The sequence below is a fragment of the Anneissia japonica genome, unplaced genomic scaffold (genome assembly GCF_011630105.1).
Source record: "Anneissia japonica isolate Jap-2015-1 unplaced genomic scaffold, ASM1163010v1 scaffold2003_len1103335_cov173, whole genome shotgun sequence".
Classification (NCBI taxonomy): Eukaryota; Metazoa; Echinodermata; class Crinoidea; order Comatulida; family Comatulidae; genus Anneissia; species Anneissia japonica.
In genome coordinates, this window is record NW_022758706.1 from 894,044 (window position 1) to 922,043 (window position 28,000).

At 32.8% G+C, this 28,000-nt stretch overlaps 1 protein-coding gene across 7 annotated transcripts; it reads right to left on the reverse strand.

Annotated features, from left to right (window-relative positions):
• Positions 1 to 27,880, reverse strand: LOC117125363 (coiled-coil domain-containing protein 9-like). 7 transcript variants are annotated; one of them, XM_033271850.1, is made up of 14 exons: positions 27,856 to 27,880; positions 22,733 to 22,810; positions 19,764 to 19,901; positions 18,193 to 18,285; positions 17,720 to 17,770; positions 14,916 to 15,116; positions 14,156 to 14,293; positions 13,271 to 13,363; positions 12,699 to 12,779; positions 9,120 to 9,257; positions 5,454 to 5,537; positions 4,692 to 4,889; positions 3,627 to 3,840; positions 1 to 1,948 (listed from the first exon to the last, which is right to left on the reverse strand). In XM_033271850.1, exons 2-14 carry the CDS (start codon positions 22,760 to 22,762, stop codon positions 1,509 to 1,511), a joined length of 1,899 nt encoding a protein of 632 aa, XP_033127741.1. In that variant the 5' UTR covers positions 22,763 to 22,810; positions 27,856 to 27,880; the 3' UTR covers positions 1 to 1,508. The 7 variants fall into 7 exon arrangements, with proteins under 7 accessions (XP_033127741.1, XP_033127740.1, XP_033127739.1 ...); XM_033271849.1 differs by lacking the exon at positions 27,856 to 27,880 and adding an exon at positions 27,771 to 27,785; XM_033271848.1 differs by lacking the exon at positions 27,856 to 27,880 and adding an exon at positions 25,736 to 25,816.
• Between the last annotated feature and the right edge of the window lie 120 nt (positions 27,881 to 28,000).

Genomic DNA, 28,000 nt, shown 5'->3' on the forward strand with positions numbered 1-28,000 from the left:
ATACTATATTTAGCCAAACATAGTCAAGGATATGCTATAGAGAAATTCTATGAATAGGAAGGTATTATTGTGTAGAAAGAGAATGCTATAGTAGACAGAGAAATCTCCATTTCCAGCCTCATTTTTACTACATACACTAGGTAATTTATGTAAGTTGCAAAGTGGAGCTGTAGCTTTGTGCTTGCTTTCCAATCCCTGGGTACTGGGTTCAATTCCTGTCATGGATTATTTTCTCATGACTAAACATTACTCCACTCTCTAAGCCTCATAACAACACTTGGTTTATGCAAAGCATCTTGTTTATCTTGTGAAAGGATTGCCACTTATTAAAGTGAATTATGTTTGCTATTGGCCTATCCTTGGCCTTGTGCCTAAAAATAAAATAAGTAGAAATTAAAAAAAAAAAAAAAAAAAAAAATTAAAAAGTAGAATTCCTATGTCAAGACAATATTAATGACTACCAAATGTCTTTATGAAGTTTGAAGCAGTATTTCTATCAGAAGATACTAAAAATAGAAAAATGCCATATATAGTCAATTAGAGGAAATATAGACACATAATACAGATGCTATTATATAAACACAGAGTTGTTTATGTATGGATAGTTAAATGCTAGACAAATAGATGCTAGAATAGATATAAGCACAGAGATATTATATATAGATACAGAGATGCAATAAATTTAATAGATATACAGTCCCTGTTGTAATGTGATGAGATTGCCACTTCGCAGAGTGATTTAGTTCACTGTTGGCATATCCTTGGCCCTGGTGCCTAAAGCTGAATAAGAAATATAACACAAAGATAATTCTATATGATATACAAAACATACCACTTTATAAGGGTGAACTGACTTTCCCTTTTTAAGCTTTAACTTCCAAAAAAAAGGAACATTGTAATTCAGAACACATATCCCTGGAAACAGTCAAGGGTCATTGCACTCACTAAACAAAACATTCTTGAATATGGCAGTCTCATGTATCCAGACCTCTAATAAAAAAATAAAAATCCTGAGTTCTTCATCTCAATAATTGGCCATGTCTATCCCCAAATTAAATATTACCCTGGCCTGCTTACAGTGAAACATAATTATAAGATTGGCACTAGAATTATCTACATTCAGTTATTTAAAAAACTATGTAAACATCTCATTTGCACTATTTTAAATTGCAAGTTTCCATTTCAATAATGTATATTACTTGAACGAATTGTATTTAAAGCTTGAAAAAACCCAGTAAATTTCATTTGTTTTCTTCATTCACAAAAAGAGCTATACTTCAACCATCGTATGGTACAGATATTGAATATGATTAAATTAATAACTGACACAACAAAAATATTTTTGTGCAGTATGAAAATAACATAAAATCTAACCTTAAAAAAAAGTCATAGGGATCAATTACCGAACATATAGCATCCTCACCACATTTTAACATTGTTTGGCAACGTTCACCTTTTAAAAAATTCTATATTTTCACTTCGGTTATAAATTCATACGGCAAGCGATGTCAAAGGTTATTCATGGGATCTAACCTATCCATTTCTTCTGCCCAATCAATAACTCGATTAAAACCAGGTGGGGTCTTGAAAGTATCTGGTGATGTGATCGTAGCACTCTCTTCAGGGTCTGGTATATTTATATGTAAATCACCCTTAGGCTGCGTTTCTTTGTGATCACTTCCTGAAGATACTACAGCGGGACTATTAAAGCCATCTCCAGCACTAGGTGGTAAGTTGTCTGTTGATTCGCTCATTTCAAATTTACTTTCATCCAATTTTTTCTTACTTTCATCTACTTTCTTTTTACTTGCTGAGAGTATTTTTGAGTACTTGAATTCACTGTTAATTTGTTGTTCTATTTTCGGCACACCTCTACCGCGACCACGTCCCCGCCCCCAACTCTGAGGAGTAGGATCTTCTGTTTCATTTCCAGATACCATAGCACGACCTGTCAATTAAAATAGAAAAAAAAAAAAAAAACAAATGTTTATAATCTTTTCAACTAATGACAATACAATGTGTATGGTTGTAAGGTGATGTGCTTTTAATCTTAGAATTGTTGGTTCAAATTATTGGAGTGTTAGAATAGTTTGTACATCTGTCTATGACTTGCAACTTATAAGATTGATTTCCATGAAATTGCTACATGTTGCTACAGTGTTTTCACTGCAATCCTTTACACTGTTCTTATGCAGTTTGTGAAGGCTCCTTGATTCAACTGATTGATCAGCATCACCGAAAGCAGTTGGCGAGCATGTAGCAATTTTATGAAAATCAGGCTTTAGTATTATAAATTAAGTGAGAAAGTGATTATTATTAAATAATGCGATGTACCAATGATACAAAATATCAAAGAACCATTGGTTTAGTTAATATCCACTCTCAAGCACTGTGACATTTAAAGAAAATGGAACATTTCTAATAGGCAGTTTTGCCCTGATTTGGTGTGGCGCAAATTCCAGGGCTGTGTTCATTTGAGACAGACAATTATTCTATCATATACAATAAATGGGTAGAGGGCAGAGTATCATGGTTAATGTTAAAATTATGTAATGTGTTTGCCAAACTGGGAATAATAACCATGGAATTGACATGGTAATATAAGACTAGGAATGTTCTGAAGGTAAACACAAGATGCAAAAAAAAAAAAAAAAAAATCCACAAGAAAAGCAGGAGGTTGAGTACATTGTTCCATGAAAAAGGGGATTTAAAGTGTCTGATAAATAATAATAATAATAATTGTCAATTTATATAGCGCATAATGTAAAATACCTCTATGCGCTTTAGAGCATGGTGTGGAAAAAATTATTAAAAGTTTCACCTAACAAAAATAATGAGTAAAAATAATGAATAACAACAATATAAATAAATATATAATGTTAATAAATAAATAATTTGAAAATACAGAATTTTATTTACTTTAAAAAAAAAAAAATTGTTAAATATTTATTCACACATAAAACAAAAAAAAATCCACAGGAAAGGGAGGAGGCTCAGATTTAAGGTGTCTGACATACAGTACTTGATTTGTCAATGTATAATGGAAGCTAGTGTCTGTGAAGAAACATTTAATTTCATAAACGGTGAAACAAAATGCACTTTTTATCAGGGAGTGATAAATTACATTCCAAAAAGGTTATCTAGGAGCCCAAGTAGAATCGTATTTCACATGTCAGAGTTGGATTGGATAGGATTTATTCGGCGTAAACACCAAGGATAGGCAACGAAAGTCTAAGAAGAAAACTTCTTTCCAGTGGGGTCCTTCTGGTGGAGATTGGACAGTACACCGGGAGACAATCCCCTACTCTTTTCCAAAGATTGTACTGCATTCTTTAACATGCACATGGGCCATAAATGCACACGGGACCAACGGCTTGGACGTCTCATCCGAAAGACGGTGCGCTATTGTAACTTGTATTTCAGCCCTCTAGCTGAAACACAAGGAGATGCAGTGATAGGAATTGAACCGGGGACCTAGAGGTCTCTACGGTTCAGCGCACACACAATGGCTACCAACAGATTAGCCGACTGAGTTAACTGCTCTCAACTAAGTTAAGCTGCTCAGTTTAAAGATCAGATACACATTAAGATAATAAGATATTGATGTTCTTGACCCAAAATTGTACCTTTTGCTGCTTGTGGTGGTGGTTTAGCTTGCCGTTCATTTTGACTGTTATCTCGTTTTCCAGGTTTTTCCTTGTCCCATTCCCTCTTCCATTCCCCCGCTGCATTCTTGTGACGAGCTAAGCGCTGTTCATCAATTATCTCCCTCTCCTTTTTCCAGTTTTCATACCTTTTTCTTTCTTTTCCTGTCATACTAATGTCAATATTTCTTGATGCCTTCAAAAGAAACAAAATTAATATACTAAAGCTTTCGGTGCCAATGCCAATCTAACCAGCAATGTAAACTTTAGAAATGTGTGCGTTTGTACCTTATTCCCCAAATTCCAGACTATCAAATTTTATTTGACAAAAAAACATGTGACATGCCTAAATATGGTCATGATGACATCACATCATGACCATATATAGGCATCATGACTATATATGGGCATAAAAAAGTATTTTGTCAAAGAAAATTTGGATAAAAGCTTTCACATAAGATATTCCTACTAAGATTGTCAACTTCATATGAGATATGAGAATATAACCCTAAAAGCAACTTCTATGCAGGCAGCAAAGGTGCAGAAGACACACCTCCACAACCCATTAGATAAGCGACAGGATTCAAAAACTACCAATTTCATATATAAACATTAAACTCTTATCATCCACCAACATGTACCATACTTTTTCGAGTAAACAAACTACAGTAGGTGAAGTATCTTGGACTTGTTGAACCCTTCTTGAATATTATATGACTGATATCATGCATGATTGAGGGATGACATTTATCACAGTAGAGATAAACTGAAATAGAACCCTAGCTAAACAACACAGCAGTCAGTCATCAATAGATAAAATTAAGAATTGAGGTGGTAACAGTGGCGGATCCAGAAATTTCGAATAGATGGGGCCCTGGGAGGGACTTTCCGAGATGGAGGGTCTAGATAAAAGAAAAGTAAGAAAATTTATGATTATGTCCGGAAATGGCACCCTAAGAATTAAAAGTTTTTTCTCCATTTTTGTTTTTATTTTGAAAACTTTAGGGACCTCTTGAATCCGCCACTGGGTACTTTAGGGTAAATTACATGGTGCTTTGAATGCTCTTTGCTCTGTCTAGCCACTAGCGATGTAGCATCTTCGAAATCGGCACCACCATAGCTATGCTGACTTCGCCTGCTTCCATGCTGCTTCGATGACCTGTCAGGTTGGCTTGGGTCTCTCCTTGGATCATCCAGGAAACTATGACCCCCAAATGTAGGCGATACAGTAGCGTCTTGCTGTTTCTGTAGAGGTTGTAAAATATTTAATTAATTCAATTAATGGCTTAAAACAACATTTAAAATCAGAATGAAATATAAAAATAATACAACCTGTAATCAAGCTGAATAAGGTATGAATTTTTTAAAAATGTAATGTTGATTGAGGCTTCAGGACATTATGTACCAAACAAAATTTTATTACCTCCTCCAAAGGCGGTTATGTATTCACTGTTGTCTGTGTCAGCAAGATTACTCAGAGATGATTAAATTTGAGATGACAAAAAGATCAAAGGACAATGTAAAATTCACATAAATTTGATTTTTTACTCCAGAGCATAAAAGAAAATAATGGAATCGCACATAACAGGTCTGCGTATTGTTTGGTATTCAGGTACAGGGCAGAAGTATTCACTCTATGGATTGACTGTTCATTAATACAATTGTGATGTCATAATTTTACATTCCACATACCTTTCCTACTCAGGACTGAATTTAAATTTCTACTAGTCTGCAGTATGTTTTATACAACATATTTTTTTACATCACTTGAGCTATTTACCGCTTCTATATTACACAAGTGCTACTTACCTGGTTTTCATATTGCTCTCTCATTGCTTGAATCTCAGCTTCAACACGATCAATATTCTGTTTCCTCTTTTCAGACCACTCTTCCTAAAGACGCGAGAGAATGAAACTGTGAAATAATTCATTTGCCTACCTATCCAATAAACTAGAAATAAGTAAATATAGTATTAGTAAAATCCTACAGCAGCAAGAAAATGGAGCATGCCACAAAATAAAGTGGTTGAAACAAGGGTACAACCCAAGTAACCAAACTGACTGCATACATAGTTTCAATTACCATGTGTCTGGTTTTAGGCTGGCATAATATAAAATATTAGTGTAAATTTATGTTTCTGATATGTTTTACGCATGTTCTTGCATTTTCTAAATATTTTAAATTACTGAAATATAACATAATAATATGTGTCCAAATTAACACATTTTTTAAGAGCCAAATAATAAACGAACATGCTTTTTTTAAAAATAAAAATTAAATTTTAATCACTAGTATTTAGAATTTTTTCAGATTTCACGCCACTGTCAGGTGCTTTTTAAAAATTTATTTGGATTAGTCTCAAATAATAATAAGTGCTTATCATAAAATGGTTAAATTGCAGCATATTAGTACTGTATTTATTTAAGTAAACGCACCAATTTGAATAAACACCTCCTGGGAATAAATCCCCCTCGGGGAGTTTATTTCTTCCTTGAATAAACGCCACCATTCTTAACACATTCTATTATTGTTGTACTCCAGTAGAATTACATTTTTTTTAACCTGGTCGAGATCAGTAGGTCTTTATGGTCGCACAATAACACATTTTGACGGTAATTATGTGTTGTAGTTTCACATTTACAGTGAAATTAAGAAGAATTTGTTTGAGTATGTATATGTATCCATTTATACCCCTTGCATAAACGCTCCCTCAAAAACACTTCTCAAGGTGTTTATTCAAATAAATACGGTATGTTATATATATTATAAGAAAAAATGTATTGTTATATAGTTTACAGGAATTGCAGCTTTACCTGTGTTCATAAAACAAAAATTAGTTCTAGTTCTACTTGAAAAATGACGTCATTTCGTATCGTTAAAACTGCAGTTCTAATGTCAACTACTAACCTATTTAGTATACTATAATAGGCTATTAATGAAAGTCACCTCATTTGAATCAAGAGGAAATATGCAGTAGCTGACATCTAAAATTTCATTTGCTTTCAAAATTATCTCATACAGTATCAGTTGTCAGATAGTCAGCAACAGATTTAATTGTATTTTGATGACAATTCTTTATGAATGTGAATTGTAAATTGAAGTTGTAACCAGAACAAATTTAAGCCTAGTTCAAAGCTGGAACATATGCCTGTTTTGAGAATATGAGTGGTAAATTGACCACCACACCCAGGGGCGAATTTGGGGGGGGGGGGGCGGCCTGCCCCCCCCCCCCACCTTTTTTGGAAGGTAAAAAAAGAGAAAAAAAAGAAAAAAAGAGAGAAAAAGAAAAAAATGATAGCCCAGAATGCCTCAAATGTTATATTCGGACATCTAGAACACAAAAATTTCGCGGGAGAATGCCCCGGACCCCCTACGACAGTGTTGTCTCAATCGGCCCAACTTTCGGCCCCCCCTTTTGGACATTTCTGGATCCGCCCCTGATGCATCACTATTATATAAACCATTTTGACAGTTTATATTTTTTTTTCTTTTTTGAAGTTTGGAGGCAAAATTGTTAAATTAGGTAACCAAAGAATTTTTATATTGGTAAATTTAATACAGAGACATCACGTTAATAACCAGAAGAAAAAATGTCATGTATGAGGCATGGGATCACAAAAATAGCATCAGTGACAAAAAAAGAAAAATTGACTTAATATATTCTCCACATTATAAGCTTTAAAATGGTGACTGGACTGGAATTGACATACTATTGCCAAAGTTATGAGTAAAGTATTACAGGTTCTCTGTACTAAGGTATACAATACTGCCATATTCTTATGCTAATTACTAGTTTAACATTTAGCGACAGTAAGCTGGTTTTGGGATGGCATGTAACATTAAAAAAGTCGTAAAGTTATTCAAGTCACTTACAAAGTGACTTGATCAAGTCACTGTTAAAGTGATTGGATGTCAAAATATGGTACTGTTTATCAAAGTGTTTGTACTTGTTATTTGCTCAATTCTCATCTATAAACATTGAGATGTAAAACAGACTAAAGAAGATATACTCATTCCTCTATATTCATTTGTACATACATAACATACCGTACGTACATACATTCCATCCACATATACTGTAAATACATAGCATACACATACATACATTTATACATACATACCCACATACATACAGACTCACATACCTACATACATAAACATACCTAATTATATATTTTTTAAGATTAAACATTCTCAAAGATCACTTATAATAGTGTTAATAACATACCTTTTCAGAATAACTTAAAGATTTTAGGTTTATCAAATATTTTTTGAAAAATGTTAAGTAGATATAGAAAAATATTAATAAATATGCCATAATAAAATTGAATATACAACCTGAAAGTAAAGGAAATTGTTAGTTATTACCACACAGGGAAATAGCTATTTCCTCTATAGAATTTTAATGGAATAATCAATGACTAATATGATACATAAACACACATCTCATGCGTTAAACCAGTCAGGCCAGTGTTGTAATGCTGTTAGTATATGATCAAGGTGGAAACTGAAAGTAATTAATTATTATTATGTAAATAAAGCATAATATATATTTCTATGACTGTCAATTATTATGTTCATATCAATAACAGTGCATTCTTTTACAGGCAATCTAAAATTTGTTACTGTTTAGCAGCAAATAAATGAGGGCAGCATACTATTAATGCATTCCGACAACTGATGATTGTAATAATTGCTTTATATTCTAAAGGATGTAATCAAGAAAACATATCATATTGTTGGACAACTCATACAAAGTATTAGAAAATATTTCTCAATATTTCCAGACTACTTTACAGTAATCTAAGTAAGTATTCGGTGTGAATCACTCAAAGGATAAACTGGGAAGTCTGAAGATTTGTAATAGGATCCTTCTGGTGGTGATTGAGCAGCACACTATCCCCTACTCTTCCGAAGAGTGTACTGTGTTCTTGAACTAAACATGCGCCATATTGCACACAATTGCTTAAATGTCTCATCTGAAAGACGGTGCGCTATTGTAACTTGTATTTCAGCCTTCCAGCTGAAACACAAGGAGAGGCAGTGATGGGAATTGAACCGGGGACCTAGAGATCTCCGGTTCAACGCACACACAGTGGCTACCACCAGATTAGCCGACTGAGCTATGCTGCTCCCTCTACGTTAATCAGAGTACAAAATTGATGTACAACACAGAACAAACTTAGTGTACGTTTGATAGTCAGCAAGATGTGCGCATCAATGCATAAGTTTGAGGCAACCTTAAAGGTATGATTGGCAAAAACAAAGTAGTACGAGTTGACCAAATTTTGGTACGAGTTGTCCCAAATGGATATGGGCTTGACTACATTATACTGAATTCAAAATGCAGCATGCAAATAAATAAGCCATTCAAACAATGCACTGCTATTGGCGTGGGTGGAAAAAAGAAGATGCAGTTAATCAAGTAGCTATATGTTTGATTAATGACAAGACTAACAAACAGACATGTATACGTTTTTGTAGTAGCCGAGAACACTGTCGTAACTCCAACCGTTTACCCTAGAGCTAGCTTGAGCTGGGTTATCAGGGACTCGTTTGTCAGCCGACCTACGCTGCTGTTGGCCCTTTAAGTCCACCTCTACATTCAATGTCTGAAATAGTAGCCAAACAGGGTATTTAGGAATTAACCGAAGAGAGAAAGCTGATCAAGAAAGAAAATTTCCTGAACAAATCTTACAGATTAAGAAAAAAAAAATTATTTACTTATTTAATCATTTATTTATTATAATTAATTATTTAGATGTTCATCCCTGAGTACAATCTGTTTCATTTGTTTAAATAAAATCAATAAATATTTAGTGCTATTTATTAACTTTCTACTAAAACTAACTAAACGGAATCAATGAAAAGAATACAGAAACACAGAACCCTATTAAGGGATGAACACCTTTGAAATAAAAAAAAGTGTCGCTTTAAATGAGTTGTCACAAAGAAGAGGTTCTACTGTAGTATTATTTCTGTATTTTTTATTTTAATTTTTTTCAATTCAAAATGATTAAACACCTTAAATTTACAAAGAAAACTAATCAAATAATGTATTGAATTGTATTTTTTTTATGTTGACAGCTCATCACAAACAAGTTTACCATGATTGGAAAATATGTACAATAAAAAGAATTATCATGAAATAAACTATACACAAAAGTATAAAAAAACAATTTCATAATATTTTCAATCAGTATTTATCTATGGGATCCTAGACTCATCTGTCCAGAAGTTCAATAGCCTGGTAACAAGTCTAAAAAAAATGAAAACCTTTAAAAATACATCAAGTTAACTAAGATTAGTAAAAGCTATAGGAGTTGGAATGCAGAATGGAACATTTAATTAGGAATATGTTACATGACTATAGCAAGGGATGTAGCAGATCAAAGGTAAAGCATATTAATAATGAAAATGGGTATTAAAAACATATCCAAAATCATTGGACCTTCCAGAATGTCAATCAAACTTTCTGACCAATCAAATCAGAACAGGGTCATAGATATGCATATATCACACTCCCAGATTTGAAGATGAGAATCCTAATAGCAAAGATACAACTATATGTACTTAGGAATTTAGTAGCTGTTTTTTGGGGAACATTCACAATCATAATTGAGATTAACAAGTTCAAATATTCCTACAGCAGGGGTCACAAGTGTCCTGCAAGTTGCAGAAGTCTCCCGGAAATCTGGAAGGCCTCCTGCAAGCAAGAAGAATATCTTGGACAATAACCCATCTCCACAAATTCATATTTGCATGTTTGTACTTTATTATCAATTGTCTCCCAGACAATAGTTACTGGTTATCACCATGCACAGCAAAATGAAATTAAATTAAATGTGCTAAGCTAAATCTCTTAGAAGTGACTTTTTCCAACTAAAGACCCCTGCTACTGTATGTTGAACATCTTAACATAAAAACTTGCACTAAAAGTTTATTTTAGGCCAGAATTTTAGGTTGCATAACTGACAATCTTTACATCACAGGTGGGCAAAGTGCTGCCTGGTGGCCACATGCGGCCTTACAGCAATTTTGTTGCAGCCTACGCCAACCCTAAGTATGCAGCCTGAATACCATTTCTGGCTTGCAACCCCTTGTTTTTATGGCCTAATGCTGATCATGCAAAATGTAATAATAAAACTGATCATAAAGCAGTATAAAAGAAGTGCAGGAAGGTTTTTTTTGGAAATGTCAATGTTTGATTGGTCAAAAACTCACTTTGGCCCGTCAACCCACTTTTATGCCAACCCCTGCTTTAAATCAGGTTATAGGGGATGGAGGGGTGCAAGTGGGGAGATATCCTGCAGTGCATGTAGTTACAAATAATTTGATTATTGTACTGAGGAACACAAATGCATTCAAAAAAGGGAATGGGGAAAATATGAGAAATATATTATGAACTATTTCTATTCAATTTGGATAGGTTTACAAATTCAAAACTTAATTTCACAAAAGCAATGCAGTATTATCAGAAACAGCAACTGGCTACATAAATACACTATTTCAAGGTAGCTACAGTTAATGTTCCCAGAATGCATCAGAAGAAAGTTGCATTGTGGGAATGAACTATCCTACCTTGTGTTCTTTTATTTCAGTCACCCTGGTTATGTGACCTTTTGAACTATTTTGACAGTTTTCCAAAGTAACTATGACATCCTAATTTTAAATTTAAAAAATAAAATAATAGTAATACATATTTAAATATTTATTTTTAAAAAACAGTAAAATTTCAAAAGAAAATCTATCACTTATTGAATATATGAGAAAATTTATAGAAGCATCTGTTAAAAGTGTTCTCTAAATTTGATACACACTGGTATGTTTTGAATAATTAATATTAATAAAACTAAACATTTATATCTTTTAATTTATCTTTTTCAAAGTCAAACTTCATATTAAATCTACTACATTTTTCACTATAGTCTAATAATTATACTCTTAATTTTCACAATTCATGCTGAGGTAAATATTAATATTCAGACTACAGGGTTATATCATGTGACTGCATTTAACGTACGTATGGACAGAGTTACATTCAGTTTATTAAATTATCTAAACCTAATGCAACTTCTTGAGATATGTTATGACCTAGGTTGCCGGATTGTAACGTACTTGCCAGCATGAATTAATCCCATTTGATATATTATCGGAGAAGGCAGTGCGTATATGTTATCATCTCTCTCCGTCCAGGATGTGTACCTGGTAGGATTTAATCTATTCCATTGGTCTATGCTGCTTATTCAAACACGACTGGGAAAACTCCCCAGCGGGTGGGGGAGGTAACAGTTGCATATTTTGTATGTGTAAATGATTTCAATGACATAGGTAAAAAACATTTCTTTTTTCTGAAGAAATGCCAAACACTTTTATGATAAAAGCAGATAGTATTATTAGTACACCAGCTAGGCTTCACAGGTGAAATGGTTTAATAGACATCACACCATCATAAATAATTGGGGATCCATTATTGATGTGCATTGGTTGAATGTTTTTCAATTAATAAAATGAAATTAAGTATTAGTTTACCATTTTCTATGATTATTTTCATATAATTGTTAGAAAATTCAAAATACCATCATAATCATATAAAATACTTGAATAAAAAAAATATCCCTAAAATATTTTAGGCAGTTTGATAAGAAAATATCTGCATATAGAGGGGAGTATAAAGATTTTTATTTTTCCGAAGTCACCAATTATATATATATATATATATTTTTTTTATTTTAGAAAGATATACTGTAATATATAAAGATTAGACTTGTTTGTGAGATATGTAATATTTGGCGTAGAAAGTTAGGCTTGCTCTAGTGACATTATGTGTTAGGTAAGCTGCAATTTTTCAGAATCCAGTTCAAAGCACCAATGAACTCTGTGCAATATTATGATATATATGTTACAAACTATTATAAATAAATAATTATAAATATATACAGATACAGGGATATTTAAATATGTCCTCATTATCTAAAATGTTTTGTTAGGCTATGCAACACAGTATTATGGTATTCATGGACATAGATACACATAACCACAAGCACTAATACCTTTCCACAAACATCTTCTGACACTCGTCGTCTTGAAAACCCACCATCTTTTGTATACAAGTCATTTTTCACAGTAAACTCCTGATATTACAAGATTACCGACATAATAAACAACAATTGAAGATAATATGTATAGCAAAATTATATATCATCAAAGAATTCTCATTTCCTGCAATGCCTAAATGAAAATATAATAATAAAATAAAAGTAATAATAATAAAAACTTAAAATCTAATATAATTTTTTGGACAGATTAAACTTAGTTAGGAACCCAGAACTTCTATAATTTCTCCTACAATCAGTCGCTAACTGGGCAAGTGATGCTTCTGGACACATAGTTCGCTGCGCCTGTAATCGTTGTTTGACCTTGACTTGCGATGTCGGAACAAAGCCATAGTCAGATCAAAGTTGATACACACTGTATTAAAAAAAACTAACATTATGACAAAACTTTACAAAATGGTTGCTGTGTAAGTGTTAAAATGATAAAATATTTGTAAAAATTGAAATGGAAATGTAAACACGGCAAAATAAAATCACGAAGTTTGATTCAAATAAAGTCAACTGCTTACCATTTCCTTATTGACATTTCGTCCATACACATTTCCAACTTGACTAGAATTCGGTGGGTTTCTTTGATTTCTGCCTGATATATGTTGTCCACCCTGTCAAAATAAACATGTTAATGTCAAAATAAATGAGTTAAATTACATTTGTGATATCAGTGGTGGTGTCATGGTCAGGGGTGGAAAATGTGACCTTTGGGCTTCTTTTCTGTTCTGCTATAAGTAGGTCAACGATCTCATCTCTTGTAAAGCCCTTTACATTTGTGTCATTCACACTTATCATCATGTCCCCTGGTTGAAGACGGCCATCCTAAGCAACTGCAAAGAAGCTGTACTGCTCAGCAAATTTAATTATTACCAATAAAATTGATGCGATTTTTATATTGTTTTTGCGTGCATTTCTTTAGGTCTGATTATGTTTTTCCAAGCACACATTATTCGTTGGGTAATGTTGGTCGGCAGTCTAGTTGTAAACAGAATAGGTCACGCCCCCAAAAACTCTGCCTGCCCGCCAATTGGTCCATTTTCGTGGGGTGTTTTGCACTAGACATGTGCTTCGGCTATGATGACGTCAGATCGCCCAAAGTTTCATAGTGTGACAGTAAACAAGCTCAGTGTTTAAATCAAGAATGTTTTGTTAAAAAAATTTCAAAAACAAAGCAAAAAACCTGTCATCCAACGACAAGGTTGTCAGACTAAGAATATCAGTTGCTGATCTAAATAAAGTTACTGTGAATGCAAATCTCTAATATTGTTGTCTAAAAGTACAATTTTGATTTTCGGCCATCCTACACCATAAAATCTTTCCCCATGAACCCCCACAGGTAATTTATTCAGGAATCATGACCAAGTCTCTAGACAGCGCCTCCATGCCAACTGTGAACCACTTACCCGCATAACCAGCAATGTGACCTTTGGGCTTCTTTTCTGTTCTGCTATAAGTAGGTCAACGATCTCATCTCTTGTAAAGCCCTTTACATTTGTGTCATTCACACTTATCATCATGTCCCCTGGTTGAAGACGGCCATCCTAAGCAACCGCAAAGAAACATTTAGTTTTAGTTTGTTTTTTTTCCATCCTAAGATGTTTGAAAAAAATTCTATTAAAGGTCACAAACAAAGTGAAATTGTTTTTGTTCGTAAGGGAAAAAATCATTTTTATCTCACAGAAGCTGGAATTGGAGGACAAGGACTTAAACCACCAAACCACAGCTACACACAAACAAAAAAATTATATCTGTATGTTGTTAAGCAACAGTGCTAAGATTCACTACTGAGGGCAGCAGACATTTGTCAAATGAGTATATTTGGAATGAGTACTAATGGCACTATGTAATGTGATAGGTAACAGATGCATAGAAGGTATGTATTCACATGATAATTAGTTAAGTCTGTTGAAGAAATAGACTGAGAGGGGTAAACAGTTATGAATAAGCAGAAACAGAAATCAAATCATAAATAAAAATCAAATGAACAGAAATGTAAAACTTTCAAGGTTCATACTCTTATGTCTGTTCTCATAAAAAAGCTGAAAGGAATAGCAAGCTTTGGAAAAAAATATTTCATTGACAAAACCTTATGTACGAGAAGATTTAAATGAAATGGAAACTACTATTTAAAAAGAGGGAATAAATTATAAAGCAATAGCATACCATAGCAGCAGCCCCTTGTGGCACAATTGTTTTCACAACCACACCCCTTCCTCTTTGTCCGACTAAACCAAATCCTAAGCCCCTGCCTTCATTATTTAACTGTATGTGGATGTGCTCATTTTCATTTTGCATTCCGTGTGGTGATGTGGTTCTGTCTGGTGGTGACTGGTTCCCATTTGGCGGTGTTCTGGGATGGCCATCCTGAGGTAATGGTAATAACAACAAATCAGTTCTATTAAAGTGCATTCCACAAAAAGCCTCAATGCACTCTACAGCAAAGAAACACAAGCAGTAAATAATTCGACTTAAACTACCGAAATGTATAAGCGCTATCGGCATAGGTATCCATAACAGGGCTCCACCCACTGATGTCGAAACAACGTTGCTGTCACACCCGGGTGCACGCAGGCACTCCGTTAGGCAGTATGCTGGGCTCCGGTAGCTTCCACCTCCCAAGTCTATGGCTCTACTACCGTGCATTGCAAAAGACAATGCCATTGTCTCGAGTAAGGAACAGGTGGGGGCCACCCTGGACACCCGACAAACGATAGCACATTCTTCAGCTCTAAAGCATTTTCAAGATGAGGAGACAAGTCATGTGAATTCAGTGTTGTTAAAAAGAAAGTGTATGAAATGAATGAAAGTGGGCCAATTACTGAGCCCTGTGGAACCAAACAACTCATAATGCATGGTGTGGAGACACATCCATTTATGATAACTGATTCAAGACGTGTTAGACAAATATGCTTAGAGCCAGTTTAGTGCATGACCGGTAATACAAAAGCGAAAAGTTAGGCCGGGCACTGACAGCATTGTACGATGACCCCTCCCTCTCCCTGTGAGCCTTAGACGATGCAAAGCCGTCTGCTGTCGGTGGCAGCATGAACGGATCGTCAAAATCTGTTGAGCACGCGTCGTTTCTTTGCGTTCTACACAGAATCGCGTCGGCCAACAACTGTTGGCCACAGTAAGTACCTAAATTTAAACGTTGCATCAATTTTGAATGAGAAATCGTATCAAATGCTGAAGAAAAATCCAACATGAGGAGCAATACTTCTTTGCGTTGGTCAAGCGAACATGCAGGTGGAAAAAGAAAGTCTTGGGTTCAAATATTGATGTGGTTATTTCATTTTGATCATGTACTATAGTGATAGAAGTAAGTGAATTGGTTAATTCATGAAATTTTACTTGAAGGGTATAGTGTCCACAGGAGCATTCCCAAAATGCTACACAATATCTTTGAAAGTAGGCTTTGGCATACTCAGTTGAGTAGATGGTATCACTAATAGCCGAGGTGTGGGTTGATTTAAAGTTTATTGGCTATGCTCTCACACGGCTGCTAACGGTTAGCAGGATCCGGATCCTGCTAACTGAGAAAATCCCGATCCGGATACCAAGAATATGATGATCGAATCACTGGCCAATAAGAAACTGGAAATTGTAAACGCGTACGTGTGATTGGTTGATGATAGAAACGCGCTCACTTGCTAACTGTTAGTGGTATCCGGATACCGCTAACAGTTAACGCTAACCGATCGGGCATTCTCACATAGGTTCTAATGGTTAGCGCTAACGGTTAGCTCCCGATCCGGATACTAGGTCTCTCGTGAGAACCAGGCTGTTATGTTTTAAATTACAGTTATAATACAGGTCTTACAGTGATTAGAATATAATAAATCATATTTGTTATAATCATAATTATATACTGTAAAACCAGGAAATTTCGCGCGCATTAAACTTTTGCGATTGGCCCAGATTCGCGAAAGTTTTATGCCGCGAATAATTTTCAGGTCACATTTTCTATGTTTCAAAAAAGATCGGTAGAATACTATCTGATCATCGTGAATGTCGAATAAGTTTTCAGAAATGAGATTTTGGTCGACGTTATAAATCACTGAAATCACAAATTGCAACATGTTTGTGAAGAGGTAACAATTTCAGCATTTTAAAAATTGTATTTTTAATTATTTTGGTGAATTTTAATAAATGTGTATAAATTTAATAGAATGTATTTCAATTATTGAACCAATATTCTGACCTTAACTTCTGATGTTGAGCTCGAAAAATTCGTAGATTCTAGGCCTATCCTAACCTACTCAGTAAGTATACTGATCAGGGAGGTTCTGATCATCACTGCATGTGATTGCACATGTGCAACCACTCTGCAGTGTATACTAAGAAGTTAAAATAGAAACTAATTTTCGTACAGCATGACATACCACGATGTTCAGTCATCATCAATCAATGTGTAGGAATATAATTTGTTAATAAAACACATATTTTGATAAACATTGTTCATTGTAGGATGCTTGAATTTCATATAAAATTTAGGAATATCGTATGTATGAGTGAGTACTGTATGTGTGTAAACTTTTCTCTTAACTGTGCTGGATGGCCAGCTCAGTCCTGGTCCTCCAGCTGAGGGCTGCAGGCTTAAGGCGCCTAGCCTAGGCCTAGCTACTGTAGCCTATACATTGGCTGTAGGCCTATCTAACCTAGGCCTGGAACTCACAAAATGATATTTTCAGCTATTGTATGGTATTCCTCTCTTGAATAAAATTTAGGCTTTTGCGATTCGCGAAAGTTTAATGTTGTGAAAACGGCCGAAATTACGAGCCGCGAAATTTTCTGGTTTTACAGTATAACATCATCAGCTGTCTCTATGTTTCCTTTACACTGTCTTGTTTTAGACCACCTATGTTTTGCCAGCTAATTCTACAATTCAATGCTCTCTGATAGTTGTTTATGTTTATTAGGTAAGCCTGTTTTCTTCTGTAAATATTCAGTAGTAAAATAAAACTCACCCACTCTCTACGCTGTTCATCAGAGCTAGATTTCCACTGAGATCTTGATAACTGGGAATAGCAAAGAAAAAATATTAATTAATCTTTGATTGATTAACTTGAATAACAGACCCGTTATATATTAAAAACCAGGCAAATTCTTAACTACTGTATAATTGTATTGAATTCTATTGCTGTTGATGTATACATTGAACAATAAAGATTATATAGCTTTCTAAATTTATTGGAATTAAGTTCAAATGTTGTAAAAGAAAAGAAAAATTGAAAAAAAAAACACCCTCACATGATTGACGACATGAATTATTAAAATGTAGAAATATGATGAAAAAGGAAATAAATAATAAAACAGATTTTGAAATGAAATTAGTTAATGAATAAATGAATGAAACCAAGGAATATGAGAATGATAAATAAGTATCAACATTTAATGTGTAGATTTATAAGTCACGATCTTAAAGTAAATGACCAATTACCTGAGGTGATGTTGGCTGATCTTCCTTTTCTTTGTTTACAGGTTTAATACTTCCAATGCCTCCTGCTGCTTGTAATTTATCCTCCTCAATTTCCTGAAATTGTCATTTTATTCAAGTCATAAAAATATTAATATTTAAAAAAAATGGACTATTAAAAATAAAATAATTACGTAGCCAAACTTGAAGTTTAACTATAATGTATAGTATAGTGTTGTATCTTCAGGGTCATTTAAAATCAAAATATTAAAATACACATATAATATAACAAAATATATACATATAATATCTTAACATAACTATATATTATATACATAATTATATAATAATCAATATTAAAATCAATAAAATATAACAATAAAAAATTATATTAATTAAACAATAATGAATAACATAATTAAATATTCAACTTATTACTGATATTGAACATATTCCATGATGTTAGCCATATTATTCATTATTAAAATACACTGTACGGTAGTCATATTTTCATGTTCAATTAGTAAACAAGCAGAGATTTAGAAGAACAAGATTGGCGAAATGCCAACCAATTCCTTGCATGCTTTAATCACATAGATACCTACCATACCTACAGTACTATGCATGAACTATAAATCCAGAATGTGGGCTCAAAAGTTATGACATAAAGCTTGTGAGATATCACTTTCGAAGATACACTGCTTATAACATGTTATGCATGTTTTAATATTGAAAATTATGTGTGATTGTCAATCAGTTAGTGTTAATATGGAACTGCACTAGAAAATTTGAAAACAAAAACTTCAAAAATCAAATTAAAATATTGAATTGCTCAATTACAAAACACCACTGACTTATACAGAATTTTTACTAAAAAAACCCCTTTAAATTGATTGCCAGTCAATTGAGGCATGCCGTGGCGAAATGGTTGAGTTGTCGCACAGGCCAGTATTGAGTAAATGAGCTATAAAATATGGGAGCTAAAAAAAATGCCTAAAAATCCAAATTCGTTTTTCACTATATATCAACAGTTTAATGTCTTATTAATCATATCCCAAAGTATTAGTTCTGGAAGTGGTCAACAAATCGTTTATTTAACGTATTTTGATAGTTCATTCTATTAAACAATGTATCCACAAATAACTTTGAAAGGCAATTACTCAAAACCATGTTTATCATGACTCTAAGAGTGCTGTAGATTCACTTTCCAGTAACTTAGGCTTGAAATTTCCAATTTCAATGATTGACCCCTCATTTTAAAGATCACATACTCAGGTATCTGAAAATACCAATAACATGAATTTCAATTTTTGCTACAACTTAGCCATTTTGTGACAAGATGCCTCAATTTAGAATCTATGCAATGAATAATGGAACAATAAGCAATTAGTAGAATTTCAAATCATACACTAGTGGAAATTATTATTATTACTGTATTGACTTATAATTTTATTTATTACATGTATCTGCTAATTATGGTGCATAATAATTCTAATTTTTAATTGGAAATCTAATACTTTACATACAAATTAAGTAATTCAAACATAGAATGTTATTGTTCTTGAAGTTAATTAGTTCAACAAAGTATGTATTACTTGATGCCGCTTGAGACGTTCTTCATTTTGTTTCTTAATGAGGTCAATTTTGCTGGATAAGAGGTCTTCTTGTTCTTCTTTGCTCAAAATATCCAGCAACGTAAAATTCTTGACCATATCATTCAACTGCTGAGCCAGCTGAAAGGAAAATTGAAAATTTTACTGATCAGATATTAAAATTTATTAATCTATGCAATTCAAATTCACAAAGTTACAGTACTGTAAGAGAAATTCTGAATGCTGCCCTCTAAAGGCCAACTCAAGGCAGCAGCATACAATATAGTCCGACACCAGTTATCGTATATTCTTAAACACAACTGTCCCCGATACAGTCTCATGACCACTCGTCGCGTTACACAGATACCACGATTCATATGATGCTGTCTGAGTTGGCGCCTTAAAGGATTTAAAATTACATTCCTTATAGCATCCAGTCTAATAAAAAAGAAATTACTAACAAAATAGTAAATTATAAAAACAATAAATCAATCATTATATAGTATCATAGTATTATCATAATATAGTTTCAAGTATGTATGAATATGTCAAAGGTCATGATATACTGTATACACACACATTCATACAGTACATCTTGTACTGTCATATCGTATGACGATTACTAAACAGATGACCACATATTATGTTTGGTTTCAGCAAAGGTGGTTGTTAACTGGCTGAGCTAATATGCTCAGGATAATGGCATACATTGATTGAACCATTCAACGGTGACCTTGCTGAGACAGATCAAGTACCCTTAACCATAAAGTTACCAAATGCTTCTCAATCAAGCCAGGAACACCTTTGCCCTATCCAGTTTTGTGCATAAAAACAATAAAAAAATAAAAACAAAAGGAATCATCAATAGTTCAGACCTTTACAAGAATTCACTAATTATATCAGGTGTTGAACCGAAATGACATACCATCAGATAAGATAAAGGTACTGTATATTAATTTTATTGAAACCAATTTTTCAAAATTAAGTTTAAAATAATATTTTGCTATTCAACCACAATTTAATATTCAAATGTATGTGTGCACAATTGGTAATAGCTTACAGTAGCACACATACATAATCATGTCTTTTTTAGCACTGGCATAGATATGGCTACAAATAGCAGACGACAGTTAAAGGCAATGTTTTTTAGCAAAGGATACAAAGGCTGAATGGAAAGGCCAAAAATGGAGGTTATCCAAATAATATTAACAATAATATTAAAGGTTTAGTTCCTAGATGAAAAATGCATTGTTCCTTATTTTCTGTCTTAATTTTCATATTGTTATTGTTGTTACAGTATTCCTTTTGTTTTGTTGTGGCGACAACTTATGCACTAAAATATAAATTAAAAAAGAGTATAAATATTTTCTTTGTAAAAATATTTATGCTGGTGATACAAATTAATCACAGCTATAGATTAGCTAATAACATTCACGATGACATCTGGTTATTATGATTGGCGTTAGAAGTACCGAAACAAAGATATCGTAGGAAGTGACAGTAATTTATTCTAAAACGTGACTTTCTGCATACCATAGCTTTCATTATGATCCAATCATAACGATCTTTGTTATGCTTTCAAAGCACTTGAAACAAAGAGTAGGAGCAGATAGACATCTAAGCATCAAATAACAGGAAAATGGCCTAATTTTGAGTTCTATTGTAATTTGCACACTGTCTTATTAGAGTCAAGTATGTTTAAAATTAATATTTTATGTTCCATTTTCTAGTATCAATCAAAATTTTTCGTCATATATTTATTTCTATGTTAATTTTTGTTAAAACTGTTTTAATAATGAAACACACACAAATTAAAATAAGAAATTAACAAAAAAGTCAATGAATATTACATGAAAACTATAATTTTAAGAAAGGCGAAGGCAACAGAACACAAAAAACTAGGCAAAGAGAGGTAATTAAAAACCAAAATCCAAGCTTTTTTAAAAAATCATATTGTTAATACTGAAGCTCATAGAGTGGTTTTAAGTTGGTTTATAATGTACTGTACGTGCCTTTGCATGGTGTACGAATGGTGGCTTGCCTTGTACACTTTTTTTTTTTATAAGAACACATTTTTTAAGAACAATGAGGCTGAAATTGCTTAAAAATTAAGAACAAAATAAGAACAAATTGAGGCTGAGGTAAAATTTCAAATGAGGTTTATATTTTTAAAAACCAAAATATTATATCTGTTATATCTTCACATTATGTGCAGTAGGTGTGACTGTAATACCCTCTATAATACAGTACAGTAGGAGTACCTATCTGACATTTGGGGGCCATTTTTTGTGGGGTCACTTTCACGTACTGTACATTCCAGTACAATGCATACTGCCGTACAATTAAATAATCCTTTATTTAAAAGGTGTGTAAACTAACAAAATAAAAACACTTTGAGCCTGAAATTGGCCAAAAAATAAGAACACTGAGCCTGGGCAAAATTTTACTGGTTCTTATAAAAAAAAAAGTGTATTGTACAAGTTTACCATTTCTTCTTCATCAAGGTGTCATTTCAATTCAATTTGACTTTACATTATCATCAATGAAATTATAATATGTTATAATAGATGTTTAAATCTTGGCACAAAAATCAAGGTCTCTTTCCTCATGACATATTTTTTTGTGTTTGTTACCTATATTTACCTGATGTCAACTTTTAATTGGAGGTATAATTTCTGTATATCAGTTGATATGGAAATAAAATAAAAAAATAAAAATTAACATCACTTTTCAAGAGTAGAACATCAAGTCTATCATTTAATCTGTTTGACTTATCACCTCATTAAATAAAATATTGTCAAAAAAACCTAATTTCAGCAACAACGATTAATCAGATTGTACAAATACTGATCTGTCCCCTTGTTTGCCTTGTTTAATTTTTAAATCAAGAATGAAACTACTGTACGATCAATTGGTTTGCACTTATAACTTCCCAAATTAAAAAACAGAATGGTTTTAAGATGTTTCCTTACCGGCAATTGCATTGATATTTGATCCGCCATGGTGGAGTCGAACTTGGTTCTTGGAAGACATATGAATCATCAGCTGACCTAGAAATTAAAATGTCATAGGATAACATTAAAAGAACAACATAGCAATTGGCACTGATACACCAATGCCAATGATAATAAATTCATAATTTGATTCAAGCCATTATTTAATGTGAAGAATATGTACAGTGTAAGTGGCAAAAAAAAATCAACAGTAATTACAAATATTTAGATTAAAACATTGAGAGTGAAAAACAATGTTTTCCTGTATTTCAAAGTGCCTACTGTATGAGGAAATATGTGTGATGGCGAACATCTACATTCTCAACATGACAACACCTTGTGATTTGAATACTGTACCCCTATAGTAAAACTATTAATAGGTAAATTAAAATTATTAATATTATTATAATTGTATTTAACTAATTATTTACTATCAGTTGGCTATTGCTATGATTGTGTTTTTATTATTATTATTATTATGATTACTATAGGATTACTATAGGTAAACTAAAATTAATAAATTATTATAATCATATAAACTAATTTTTACTATTAGTATATAGGCTACAGTATTGCTATGATTGTCTTTTTTTTAAATATTATGATCATATAGTAAAATTTAGTAATTAGGTAAAATGAAATTATTAATCAAATATTTAACTAATTATTTACTATCTGTATTATTATTGTTATGACTATCTTATTTCTTATTATGATTACTATAGGACTGATATAATTATTACAGTTAGATATATATTAGATTATTATTATAATTATTATCTTGTTTTGTAGCCTGGCTATTGGTAAATGTATCTCAATGTGAGATTCATCATACCCTCTACTTTTAAATCAATCAAGGTGCTCAATTATTAATCTTTCAAGGGCATCACTGTTGCGGATCAAAAGGTTAAAGGTTAAAATGAATGGAGAAACAGAATTAAGTACTGGTTTATACACAATAATTTAAAGTGTTGATGTTGTATTTCAGAGATTTAAATACAGGAACAAATAAGGTTATGACTTTGAAATAATTTTCATTAACATTAACTTTAACATTTATTATAGCGCACATTTCTACAATATACTTCGTAATCAGCAGCGCTTTACAGGACTAGTTTAATTTTTAAAAATTTTTTATTATTCATTTATTTTTAAAATTTATTATTTTAGATTTTTAATTAATAACCATAACATTGCTGAAAGTAAAATGTCTTTCAGCTTTTTTTAAAATTGTGTGTAATTTTCCAAAAGTCAAATTTCATTGGACAAATTATTATTATTATTATTATTATTATGAAAGTATAACTATTTATATAATTAATGTAAAATCATATAGAAAAGTTTTAAAGAGAGGCATAGAGGTGATATGATACTGTCAGCACTTCCAATAATACTAGAAAATGACATGAAATCCCTAAGCAGCCCCATAAACTTGAAAATAAAAATAACAGCTGATCTTAGAAAAATTAAATCACTGGCACAGATAGAAAGAAAAGAAGAGACCCTGTAAAAAGGATTTTACAGGGCAGCCAAGGCAAAGACGTAAACAATTTACTTCTCAGTGACTAGGCTGTAAAAGACAACTACTAAGTTAATTACGTACATTAACTGCAAGTGGAAGTTAAATTATAAAAACTTTGTATAAAAATACAAAAGTTTAAGTATATATGTTACGGTAACCACTAAAAGTAGAAGTTATATTTAAGAGAAAAATTGTATGTAAATACGTATATGAACATAGTATAAAATTACAACAGGTTTACACAAATTGGTCACCATATGGCGGTTGGGATGGGTCTTTGAGTGCTCGAGTAAGTACTGTTTAGTAGTTTGCTGTGTATTTAATACCAATTCATCTCTAGAAGAGTTTATATGTAATCACAAATTTCTACCATCTATATTACTATCTATATCACTGCATCTCTATGCATTTCTGCATTCCACAATTTGTGTTTGTCCTGTGTATTCTGCAATACCAGAGATACCCATCTATGCTTACAGTATACAAAGCCATAAAACTAGACACCTCTGATTGTTATCCAAAAAATGGAATAATAGCATTTTATTCTGGTAGAATAAAACCTATGAAATTCTCAACATTTCTGAATTTTGAGGACTTGTGTAATACTCTACTGTAATATAATACCAAAATACTCTTTGATAATTACATATTTAACAAAAACAAATATTGATTTGTTTGAGTTTAGAATGTTGTTCTAGAGGAGATCAACTATTCCAATGTTGCGAACCAGAGTATGAGATTCTATTTTCACCAGCAGATTTACAAAGAGGCAAAATGTTGACGAAATCTCGTATTTCTTTAAAATGTGGAACAGTTTTTTAATATTCATTTCGACAGTTGTGGTAGTATAGTAGTAGAGGAGAAAGCATCGTTGAGTATTTTTCGGAATTCAAACAGTGAAAATATTAAAATACAATTTTAGCACTACAGTGCATAAGCGACTCATCAAGTCCTAGCTCTGTACATCTGCCAGATTGCTTGTGTAGGTGGTCTAGGCCTAGGCAGCTAAGAATTAAGAAAGTATTTCTGTTGTATGTAGTAAAAAATATCCACCATTCACAATATTTATTCTTCAAAATAATTGATTATTTAGCAGATGCACACAATCGGAAGTACATTACCTGCTTCTCACCAAATTGCTACTTGTTACATTTTTGTCGTATTCTTTGCCAAAAAAAATGTAGGCCTACGCGCCTAGCTCATCCCACAACCAAAATGGATAGCACAGCACGTAGGCCTAGTCAGACTCAGCAGAGACAGTAGGCCTAGGCACTAGCAGTGGCCCACTAGGCCTAGGTTAGAGCAGCTTAAATTTCGATCATAATGGGACCACAACAGAATGACAAATTCAAAATATACAATTCGGTAGTGTTACCTCAAACGTTTCACGAACCCTATAAGCTTCTCATGAAAACATGTAAAATTTATGAAACAATAACAAGCAGGATATATCTATTTACCGAAAACACCGGTTCAAAAGATGGCTGTTGCAATCGTAGGCCAAGCAGCTGGAAGAAGTCGACTGGCAAAAACAAGGGAGGCGGGGCAAACGTCATAACATTGCTGAAAGTAAAATGTCTTCAGCTTTTTTTAAATTGTGTGTAGTTTTCCAAAAGTCAAATTTCATTGGAAAAATTATTATTATTATTATTACAATGAAAGTATAACTATTTATATAATTAATGTAAAATCATATAGAAAAGTTTTAAAGAGAGGCATAGAGGTGATATGATACTGTCAGCACTTCCAATAATACTAGAAAATGACATGAAATCCCTAAGCAGCCCCATAAACTTGAAAATAAAAATAACAGCTGATCTTAGAAAAATTAAATCACTGGCACAGATAGAAAGAAAAGAAGAGACCTTGTAAAAAGGATTTCCAGGGCAGCCAAGGCAAAGACGTAAACAATTTACTTCTCAGTGACTAGGCTGTAAAAGACAACTACTAAGTTAATTACGTACATTAACTACAAGTGGAAGTTAAATTATAAAAACTTTGTACAAAGATAGTATAAAAATACAAAAGTTTAAGTATATATGTTACGGTAACCACTAAAAGTAGAAGTTATATTTAAGAGAAAAATTGTATGTAAATACGTATATGAACATAGTATAAAATTACAACAGGTTTACACAACTTGGTCACCATATGGCGGTTGGGATGGGTCTCTGAGTGCTCGAGTAAGTACTGTATAGTAGTTTGCTGTGTATTTAATACCAATTCATCTCTAGAAGAGTTTATATGTAATCACAAATTTCTACCATATATATTACTATAATTTATATCACTGCATCTCTATGCATTTCTGCATTCCAAAATTTTTGTTTGTTCTGTGTATTCTGCAATACCAGAGATACCCATCTATGCTTACTGTATACAAAGCCATAAAACTAGAGATCTCTGATTGTTATCCAAACAATGGAATAGCATTTTATTCTGGTAGAATAAAACCTATGAAATTCTCAACATTTATGAATATTGAGGACTTGTGTAATACTCTACTGTAATATAATACCAAAATGCTCTTTGATAATTACCTATTTAACAAAAACAAATATTGATTGAATGTGGTTATCATTTTGCATTCTGGAGGAGTAAATGACTAAAGGGGCTAAATAAATCTGTTTCTAGATGAGTTGAATATCAAAAAAATATTAATATTTTCAAATGCATACTTACGGTATATTGAAAAAAGGTACAATAAATACTTGTCAGAAGTTTATAATTATTTATAATATTTAGGCCGACAATAAACACATTATCTCTGTAAAACAATAAATATTTTGTTTGAGTTTAGAATGTTGTTCTAGAGGAGATCAACTATTCCAATGTTGCGAACCAGAGTATGAGATTCTATTTTCACCAGCGGATTTACAAAGAGGCAAAATGTTGACGAAATCTCGAATTTCTTTAAAATGTGGAACAGTTTTTTAATATTCATTTCGACAGTTGTGGTAGTATAGTAGTAGAGGAGAAAGCATCGTTGAGTATTTTTCGGAATTCAAACAGTGAAAATATTAAAATACAATTTTAGCACTACAGTGCATAAGCGACTCATCAAGTCCTAGCTCTGTACATCTGCCAGATTGCTTGTGTAGGTGGTCTAGGCCTAGGCAGCTAAGAATTAAGAAAGTATTTCTGTTGTATGTAGTAAAAAATATCCACCATTCACAATATTTATTCTTCAAAATAATTGATTATTTAGCAGATGCACACAATCGGAAGTACATTACCTGCTTCTCACCAAATTGCTACTTGTTACATTTTTGTCGTATTCTTTGCCAAAAAAAATGTAGGCCTACGCGCCTAGCTCATCCCACAACCAAAATGGATAGCACAGCACGTAGGCCTAGTCTAGTCAGACTCAGCAGAGACAGTAGGCCTAGGCACTAGCAGTGGCCCACTAGGCCTAGGTTAGAGCAGCTTAAATTTCGATCATAATGGGACCACAACAGAATGACAAATTCAAAATATACAATTCGGTAGTGTTACCTCAAACGTTTCACGAACCCTATAAGCTTCTCATGAAAACATGTAAAATTTATGAAACAATAACAAGCAGGATATATCTATTTACCGAAAACACCGGTTCAAAAGATGGCTGTTGCAATCGTAGGCCAAGCAGCTGGAAGAAGTCGACTGGCAAAAACAAGGGAGGCGGGGCAAACGTTGCCGCACAGAGGCAAAATATATGATTTCAAGTAGCCCAATATTTTCATTGT